Source organism: Octodon degus, unplaced genomic scaffold (genome assembly GCF_000260255.1).
Source record: "Octodon degus isolate 3935 unplaced genomic scaffold, OctDeg1.0 scaffold00096, whole genome shotgun sequence".
Taxonomy (NCBI): Eukaryota; Metazoa; Chordata; class Mammalia; order Rodentia; family Octodontidae; genus Octodon; species Octodon degus.
Window position 1 is genome coordinate 7,322,140 of NW_004524672.1, and position 10,107 is coordinate 7,332,246.

Below are 10,107 nucleotides of genomic sequence, written 5' to 3' on the forward strand. Positions count from 1 at the left end.
ATCTTGCTTTGCTGTCCTCCCAGGCTTATATTCTTATGTTTGCTTATTTATTTTCCTCCTTCCCTGTAGCTTGCAAAATTGGATATTACAAGGCTCTCTCCACGGATGCCACCTGTGCCAAGTGTCCACCCCACAGCTACTCTGTCTGGGAAGGAGCCACCTCGTGCACCTGCGACCGAGGCTTTTTCAGGGCTGACAACGATGCTGCCTCCATGCCCTGCACCCGTGAGTTGTTTGTTTATCTCCCATTTTTGTGATGACAGCAGCATTCCTTACCACCCAGCAGGGCATGGCCAGGCCCTCTCTCGGATGACTTCATGGGGGGCAAATTAGATCGAGCATGAATCCTGGCTCAGTCATAGCAGGGAAAGTGCTTATGAAAGCAAGGATCACTTGCCCTGATTCTGGTTGTGTTTAAAAATGTACAGTTGCTTTGTGGAGGACAGCAGGGATGTTCGGGGCTTGGCAGACGGTATAATTAGAGCTGAGGTTGGAATGGTTTTACCATTGCAGGAGAGACTTGGGAAAGTTAGCAGCTGTGGGGGACACAGGCAGAGGGGAGTGCTGAGGAGCGCGGTTTCAGTAAGCGAGAAGATGGCTCAGCAGGCACTGAGGTCATTGCTTGACTTGGTGTTGCGCCTCCTCCTCCTTTGCTTATAGTTTTGTATTCATAGCACTTAGCAATGGATCCTTACATATGCTTGTTTAGTGACAGGCACTTAATAACTGCTGGGCTGGCAAGGATGGTATATAGGGAAGTAGAGAAGGCTCTTCTCATGGCTTATTTGGGCAGTGTGTCTTAAGTGCTGCCATTCTCTTCCTCAAAACCCTGAGCTCCCCAGTTCCCACAGCACCAACGGCTGAGACTTTGGCCAGGACAGGAACGATGGTCCTGGGCATTCTAGCATGTGTTGGCTTTAGGTGAAGTTTCAGTTTCAGTGTCCAGGAAGTGGGCCTAGTAGCCCATCACACGTCTTCTGTGGGCTCTGCTTTGTTCTCAGCCTACTGTTTCTCAGCTGAGGGACTGTTTAGCCTGTGATACTGCACTTTCTTCTATATAGAACAAAGTTAAGAACAGATCAACTTAAATATCCCTTTTCCAAAATGCTTTGGACTTAAAGTGCTAGAGTTAAGACTTTCTAGATTTTGACATAGATATTTGATTCCATGTATTGAAATATCATGTGGATAAACTCATGTCTCAGCATGGAATTCATTTCTAGTTCATGCTATCTTATTTATACAAATACCCTGAAAATATAATTTTATACAATATTTTTTAAAAGTACCTGCCTGTTAATTGCAATCCATCCCATTGGAGCAGGGATGGGATTTTCTTCTTATGTTGTCCTGTTTAGGATCAGAAGATTTCAGGTTTTAGAACATTTTGGTCTTTGCATTTTTGGATCAAGATAATTCAACCTCTACTTCCCACTTTTGTTTCACCTGCTCTAGCCCAGACATTTTCTCCCCCAGTCTAAATAATTTTTTGCTACATTCCATTTTGTGTTACTAGATTAATAATGAACTTCCTACCACTGTCCATACCTGCTATCAACAACTCCCTAGTGACAGGAATTTAGGGAACAATAATAAAGTCAAGGGAAAGTATCTTTGGGTGACATTTTGATAATTGCCCCTTTTTCTATCATGCAGTCTGTGTATTTTCCATATAGGCAGTGCCCTCTCCATATTGAGGTTTGATTATGCTATCCATGTCATGAAACTCATTGTTGATGGCATGCTGTGGCTCTGCTCTCACTATTTCCCAGGCTCAGGATTCTGTCCTATTATTTTGCATCCTAGGGCACAGTGTGACAATCACTTAATTGCTTTACCTTGTACCTTGGGAGTTTGGGGAAGCTCCAAAATCACCATATGCCTGTGACACTAGCCCATTTGCCTGCTGTGTAATAACGAAGCAGTCATTGAGCCTTTGGAATTTTGTATTTGTGTAAGAATAAAATTTTAGCTTTACATCAATAATGCAAATAAAAAGAAAAGCTGCTTTTAGCATAGAGCTAGAACAAAAAGATTTAAAACTCAAAGTAAGTTCTGCATTTTTCTGGGGTGGGTTTTCAATAAGGTGCACAAGGTGAAGGGAAGCAGAGTAGTGACCTTTGTGAATCATAAATAAAAGGTTTATAAAGACAGCGAAGGAGAAGGCGGCCCTTTCCCTCCTGCACTCAGGGTAGCGTGCCTCCTCCTCTCCTACTGCTTTAGGGTCACATGTGGGTTTAGTCCTCCAGGGAAGAGGAAGCACCATACGTGCTGACGTGCTGACGTCACACACAGGCTTGCCGGCCCGACTGCCTTAGCTCCGACCATTAAGCCCATTTGTGACTTTGATTGTGCATTTAATCTCTCAAGCCATAGCTTCCTTATCTGTAAAATGGATTCTCAGTATCTATGTCTGTGGTTGTTTAAGAAATAACTAAGAAAATATTTGCTAAGTAGGAGCACATGGTAAGAACCAAATAAATATTTGTTCTCATCCTCTTTTATCTCTAGCTGGTTATTTCCTTCCCCAAACCATCACCACAGCGGGTTGTTAATGCGTCTCACTATCTCTCTATTAGTGTTTTGTGCCTTTGGCCACACAATTAAATTATCCAACGGCCACAATGCACCGCAGGATCTCTGGGAGTAGGACTCACACATCAATATTTTCAGAAATTAGCCCATTAATTCCACGTACAATTGAGGGTTGAGACCACATCTCTACAGAGTTTTATTTTGATTATTGTTTTTAAGCTTATGATATTTACTCACAAGACCTCCTTTGAGAAAGTAGTCATAGTCAGGGAGGCCACCATGCTTTGCTAATGTAGATTCATGCCAGTAAGTGGAGCAGCAGAATTAGAACCAAGTTCTTATCCTCTGGTTCCCCCTCTTGATTTCCTCCCTTCCTGTTCTGCACAGTGGACCTACATTGCCGAGTACAGTCGGCCCAAGGCCCATGAGGCTGTTGCCATTTACAGTTATGAACACTGGGTGTAGAATTCAGTTTCTCCTTCACACTTGCTGCACTGCGAAGGTTTGGTAACTCATGGGCAGCCCAACGGCAGTCTGTTTTTTATCATCATAGAAAGTTCTATCAGACAGCGCTGTAGTCAACATTTCAATGAAGGAGACAGTGGGAGTTTCTCACAGAACCTCTTCTTGTTCAGATAAAAGCTGCCCGACCCCAGCTTTATCAGACTCTCTTGACAAGATGTGGGGAACAGAAGGAACGTAAACATCAGGGCTCCTTTCAAAGTGATCTCAGCCCCTAATCAGTTCTTACCAGTTGGTTAAGCCAGGTGACAAACCCAATTCCCTTGTGCTGACAGCCATGATAATCGGGCACCTTCTTTGTTCATTATGATGTCTTTAACCCCCGGCATTCTTATGCAGTCCTGTGCTTGGCGATCGCTCACTGTGACGGCCCACTAATGAAGAAATAAAACACACTCTCCGAGACTCATTCTTCTAGCCAAAGAGAGACTCTGCTCCACTGGCTTGTAAAATCAGGTTTTTGTTCACTTGGAGAACGATTAGACCAGGCGGATACAAGGAGCATCAGCTAATTTAGTGGAGATCCCTAGAAGCTCATACCATCCACACTGCTGGAGGACAGAAAGGAATTTAATAAACAAGTTCTACTTGGAGGAGAATTTTTGATGGAGCCCCTGGTTAGGTTGATGGGGAAAGAAAGCTTCCAGTGAGACATGCTGAGATGTTTCAGTATAAGCATTGTCTGACTGTTGTCCAGAAAATAGCCCATATCTCTTTAGAAAGGAGAATGTAAGAGTTTTTAAAGCATCAATGCTGATAGAAACCACATGAAAGTTGCCTAAGGGTTGGTGGAACCAAAGTCAGGTGTGAGATTCTGCAATTCTGACATGTCTTGGATGACACTGATTGGTGGCTCAAGCAGCTCTAGGCAACAGGGCATGGATTCCTTCTTGGATGGATGGCAGGAGATGGGATATCTTCTTTCATACCTGCACCTTCAGGCCTGCTCAGCTCTGTCGTGACTCTGGAAGGATATTGCAAGGATTCTGAACGCTGCCCCGTAATGGAAATTGAATACTTCATTTGTGTCCTCCACGAAGAAAATACAAACTGGTTTGGGGTCACATAAGCATTGGAAGATCTTTGGGGATTTAGTTTTGTGGTTTGTTTCTTCCAGAGTCCTCCCACTTCATGGCAGAGAATAAAAATGTAGCTATTCACCTCACACACCTGTCACAGTCAAGAAAAGCCTCAGGGTTCTCTAGCAATACTGCCAGTAGCCCAGACACAGCTACTTCTAGATACACACAGGACTCCATTTAAGTTGATGGAAAAATTTAGATTTCATCAATCATTTCTTTTTTATTTTATTATTTTTATGAATTTAGTACAGGGTTACTGGGTGTGCAGGTCTCACTACATAGATTGGACACATAGTGATCCTCCTGCTTTCAGCCTCCCAAGGCTGGGATTATAGGTATGTGCCACCAGGCCCAGTCTTAAGTCTCAGCACGCCTGGGGGTGGGGCCAGCACAATAGGGATCAAACCCGCTGCTGCATCTGCCTAAGCAGGCGCTTTAGTCTACTGAGCTATGTGGCCCAGCCCCTAATCATTTGTTAGGAAGAACTTATTTTTCTTTTCCTTTTTTTTTTTGTTTTGATTGTTTCAGGGATTGAACTCGGGACCTTGCGCTTGCCAGACAAGCAATTATTCTACTGAGCTATCTCCCCAGTTCCTAGGAAGACTTTTGATGTGATTTTTACTAAGGAAATTGATGTCCTTTAACAGCAGACACTCAGTCCCTTTCTCCTCCAGATCTCTTCCTCTTTCCATTTTCCTGTCTGTTAGTCTGGAATATAGTCTAGCAGTCACCAGTGTTTGGAAGAGTCCATTAATTACAGGAGCAGGAAGATATAATTACTTAGTCCTTTAGTTTCTTGTTCAATGACTATTGTGAGAAAATAATTTTCTCCTACAGAGAGGCCAAAGCAATACTGTATTTAAGGTAACACTTTAATTTCCTACTGTATTTCAAAATGTTTGCCTTATGAAGGTAGCAATTAGTTTTGTAGGACCAAAAAGACCTACCTGTTAGGCAGGTGGGCAGCTGTCATTCCAGCACTTGGGAGGCTGAGGCAGGAGGATCACCTTCAGTGTGAGACCAGACTGGGCTACTTAATGAGTTTGAACCCAGCCTGAATTAGATGGTGAGACCTGGTCTCAGAACAAATGAGAGAGAAAGAGCTCTTTGTTTTGCTACCTTTGCTTAGTATCATTACTAGAGTGGCTTTCCATGTTTCTTTATTGGAAGTCAAGCCTTGTGCTGTTGCTCTTTATTTACCTTGTTTGATGAAACTTCCTAGGGCTTTGTGGTCAGGATGACTTGGGAAGACAGGAGGTAGGATTCAGTCTACAAGTCATTGACCTTGCATAGTCTCATCAGCTGTGCCAAGAGTGGCCTAAAAGATTCCAAAATTACACATTGAAGGCAGGTTCCATTGGCAAAACTGTAGAGATAGTAAGGAAAAATTTACCAAGCTCTATGACGAAAGGCCCAGATCTCAGGCAGCTTTCTACAGATTTCAGTTAGTGAGAAAATAAAAAGCTTGGCTCCAAACAGCAAGCGCCACTTGCTTTGCCTTTATGTTTGCCTTTTCTAATTGAATTTAGTGTATGGCTATACTTCCTCCAAAAGTGTATTGTTTTAAAATTACCATTTCAGCCCTATTACTCACAGCCCTCACTTCTAATGCCTTCTGACAGTTATCAACATAATGAACCATAATGAAATGATGAGCAATCTTCAGTGGAAACCCAGTGTAGATCCCACTGGTGGTGTGTGACTGTGTTGTTAAAATCTGAATGCAAATTAAAATAACACTGTCCTTGCTTGCTTCCAAGGTCAGAAGAGATTCCTTTCTTTCTTTCTTTCTTTTTTGTTTTTTTTAAGTGTTTTAATTTGGGGAATCTCACATCTATTTTTCAAACAAGCTCTTCAAGGTGCCCCTGATGTTCTGTTCACTTCTCTCCTCCAAAGATTTACATGCTTAACGGTCTGGCTCAGGGATTTGGGGAAGGATGTCTAGAGTGAGGCTTTGATGTATAAACCATAGGATAAAAGGCAGCCTTCGTTTCAAGTAAACTACACTTTTTGCCCCACCAGAAAGCATATTTCTTTTTGCCTTTGCTATGCAAGGAGCTAAATGTATAATGAAGGGGGAGGGGGACGTCGTAGGGAACAAATCAGTGAAGCTATGGATTAGTTCTTGTAAAGACTAGTTACTGGAAGAGTAAGAACTAAGACCCAAACTCCCAGTGTTATTAATGAGTTCTTTTTCAAAAGAACCATTGGTTGATCTCTAGCTATTTCATCATCACCACCATCAATCATTTTTGTGAACACATATGTATTGAAAAGTCTTGAGTCTAAGACTTCCAGGGGAATTTCTTATTTCATGTCATCTATCAAATTTGCACTGTAATAGTATAGTTTCATATTACATTCCATTTGTCACAGGATGAAAACTCACATTATGACATCAAATCCCCATGGCCAGATTACGCGGCTGGTTTTAGTTCAGACATATGGCCCTACTACCTGCTGGTCGGCGGGCATGCTGGGTAATGTGCCTGTCCCTGGACCATGTAAAGTGACCAAAGCAACTGAAGTCATTTCTGATGTTGCAGATACAGTCTTTTCAATGCATTTTGTCCCTCAGTGGCTTCCTTAGAGCTCAATAGTCCAGGGCTGGGGGGTAAATAAATCACATCTGTGTTTCTTCCTTTCTGATGGCCTTTTAACATTTTAACTACTAATAAGGGAAAGTCAATCTAGAAAGCCAACTGCAGGATTCTTTTTGGAACACAACTGAATATATAGGACAAAAATCCCCCAGTGCTAATGGAACACTGTAGATGGACTCCGGGCTGCTGATGTAGGGTTTAGTTGTTTGTGAAGTTTAAGTGTGATATTTCATAAAGATCAGGTATGACCTCACCTAATTTTTTTTTTTTTAAATAATGTTGCAGCTTACCCTCTTTTCCTTTCCAACCTACTTTTCATTTCCGAGGGATAAACAGTGAAATGTTTGGATTCTACTTGAGAAGGCATACGTTTGAGGAACCTTAATGTATGCCCACGTGAAAGACTTGAGTAGTCTGCCAGTGCCATTTTAGTCAGGTTATCACAATTTTTCTACCACCATGAATAATTAAGGGTGGCTTGTCTTCAGCCAAGCCCCATCATTTCTGGGTGACATTTTTGACACTATTCATGGAAGTTATACAGTGGTTACTCACAGCATGCCTCTTTGAAACAGGATCAATTATACATTTTTCTGAGATCCCCTGGGGTGAGAACTGGTATCTTCCTTTCTAGCAGCTGTTTGATTTTCTCTGGGAGCTGACTCTTGCTTCACCTACCATCGACAACCTCAGGGAAGATGAGCTGAGGAGACAGTCCTGTTGCAGAGATATGATTGTTGCTTTTACCCCTCCTGTGATTTCTCACCGGGAAAGAATCTCTATCAGAAACTCCTATCTACCCTCCTGCTTGGAAGACAGCAGCCCAGCAGGGAGACGGCACAGCTAGGACAAGAGCAGAAGCCAGAGTGACGCTAGCTCACTGTCTTCATGGAGGTCGGGGCGCCCAAGAGAAATAGAACTCTGAAGGGTATTGAGAGAATTGAAAATTTTTCATTTTTGCTTAACAAAAAACACTTTATAGAGTTAGGCTTCATTGTTTTCTTTTTTCTGTCCTGAGTATTTTTTTTTTTCCATAATTTTATTGAGAAACAAATAGCAATGAGACAGTTTCAAACCAAATTGGTAGGACAGTTTCAATAATTAAAACATTACATATATTCTTCCTAGTAGTTATTTGCTGTTCAAGATGCAGACATGATATCCTATTTACAAACATCATTAGAACGAATCCTTCTGTTCATTAAGAGAATGTAACTATATATCTATCCAAACAATTTTGAATACACAGATACAAAATGGACATTCATCTGTATCCCCTTTTTTGTTTAGTTCCATCATTTGAATATTATAGGTCTGTTAACTCAGCAAAATATTCTAAAAGAGTCCAGTAGCCCATAATAGTATTGGGTCTTCTGCTTCACTGGCAATGTCAGAAATTGTTGACCCGAGTCCCCTACAGCTCAGCATAACAGCATGGCTTTACTTCTTATACTTCGTTTTTATACTTTTCTGCTGGATGGTTAAGACCAAGATAAAGCAGGACCTATGCAACAAGAGTTGTAGCTTTTTGGTCTGAGAAGGTCAGTGAAATCCCCTCAGGATTTGTCCTGAGATCCTGTACCTCAGATTGTAGAACCTTTGTCAGTGTCAGCCATGTGGATGAGTCACGGCCATTGCTTGGCCAGTGTGCTCCCCGTGAAAGCCTGAGAGAATGTTTTCTCTCCATGTGATTCTCTTTGAATCGTTTCTGCCTCTGTGAGGGGGATTGTTGAGTTTTAAGAGTCGAAGTTCTTGATAGAAGTACAGATTAGCCATGTTAATTTGAAGAAGTCAACTCTTTTTTCTTTTTGAAGAGAGTACTGGGGATTGAACTCAGCATTTGTACTGGAACTACACCCTCAACTTTTAAAAAAGCTTTTCTTTTCTTTTTCTTTTTTGAGACCAAGGCCTCGCTAAGTCACTGTCTGGCCCAGGATAGGTGCAAAATTTTGATTCTCCTTATCCTTCCTGGAGAGGGTAAAGCTTCTGGTCACCACATTGCTGGGGGTAATTAGTACTTTTCTGTCTGGTTTTATATTGGGATTAAATTAAAGATAAGGTATGGAAAAGTGCTGTGTGAGAAATATGAATTAATGCATAACTAGGTTATGCATTAATACTAGTAATGCGTAATACTAATATTCTAGTATTATTCTCAAATAAAATGGCCAATCTGACTTTTCTCGATCTTTGGTTGAATAGTGTCTTCATGTATTCCTGAGAATGGACAGAATATTTCAGTGTTAAAGCAGTCATCTTAGTCTAAGATACTAAACTTCTAAACACCCAGAAAAGAAAAGGTAGAAGATGCCTGGAGAGGAAAGTAGCAAATAAGAATAACAGCAAAAACAAGCCAGTGGTTAAAACAAGTTGACCTCTAGTGGAAGCTTCAGACAAGTGATGGACGCATTGAAATGGTTCTGTTTTTTAGTAGGGGACAGGCTGCCTTGGCTCTAGTCATTGCTGAATACACAAAGTGCTGTGACCAAAGGTTGTGCACTGTTCGTGTATCTCAGAAGAGGTCACCCTGAGCATCAGTCTTTATGTAAACTCATCCTGGGCGTAAGGGCTGGGAGAAAACAACTAGTGGGGGCAGCACATACAGCTGTCAGGTGGGAAGCAGAGCCTTGATGTCAGAGTCAAAACATATATGCCCCAGCTGTTTATTCTTCCTTATAGTTGTCACTCAGCTGGAGAGACACTAACAGCAAAAGCTTACCTGAAGGGCTGAAGGGCTTTGCAGCTAAGACACTGAAGGACTATTGACAGCCCCAGAGCTGCACATGGTTCGTGAAAGCTTCACAAAACGGAGTTGCAGGCTCAGGCTGTTCCTTCCTCACCAAGGATGCCTTGTGCTGATTGCTATGAATTTTTTACTGGAGTGAAATTTGTGCTTAAGAAATTTGATCATTTAGTTAAGAGTTATGTTGTTACCTAGGCTCCTGGTGGATATACCTTGCCGCATCCAGATCTAATTTTGTGGCTCAGGCATTGAATTTTTGAGTGGTGGTTGAAACTCAGCTTAGCGTTAAAAAAAAAACTGTAATAGCTCTGGAACCTGCTGTCACATGAGCCCAGGGCCTTGGGTTTTCTATCAGCTATCTCCCTGTCTTAGCTGGACACTGGGTGTTTGTTTGCTTGTTTGCCCCAACATTTTAGCCAGGTGAGGTGGGGGAGCAGCAGGGAGCGTTGCAGTTCATGGGAGCGTGGGGTACATTGTTTGCAGGGAAGGAGCATCCAGGCAAGCAACAAGCACAAAGTATTTGAGCTCCTCATAAAAGTTTTGCAACCAGTGTGAGTCTTGGCTATTTTTCCTCTGGGTCCTGGCTTCTGTTAACCGTGAAATTCTGGTTGTTATGAGAAAT

At 42.1% G+C, this 10,107-nt stretch overlaps 1 protein-coding gene across 1 annotated transcript in view; it reads left to right on the forward strand.

Annotated features, from left to right (window-relative positions):
• Positions 1-10,107, forward strand: part of Epha4 (EPH receptor A4) — a 144,948-nt gene that overhangs the window by 67,792 nt on the left and 67,049 nt on the right. Inside the window, exon 4 of the mRNA XM_004638166.2 lies at positions 70-225. Coding sequence (XP_004638223.1) covers positions 70-225 — 156 coding nt within the window. The remainder of the gene's footprint in view (positions 1-69; positions 226-10,107) is intronic.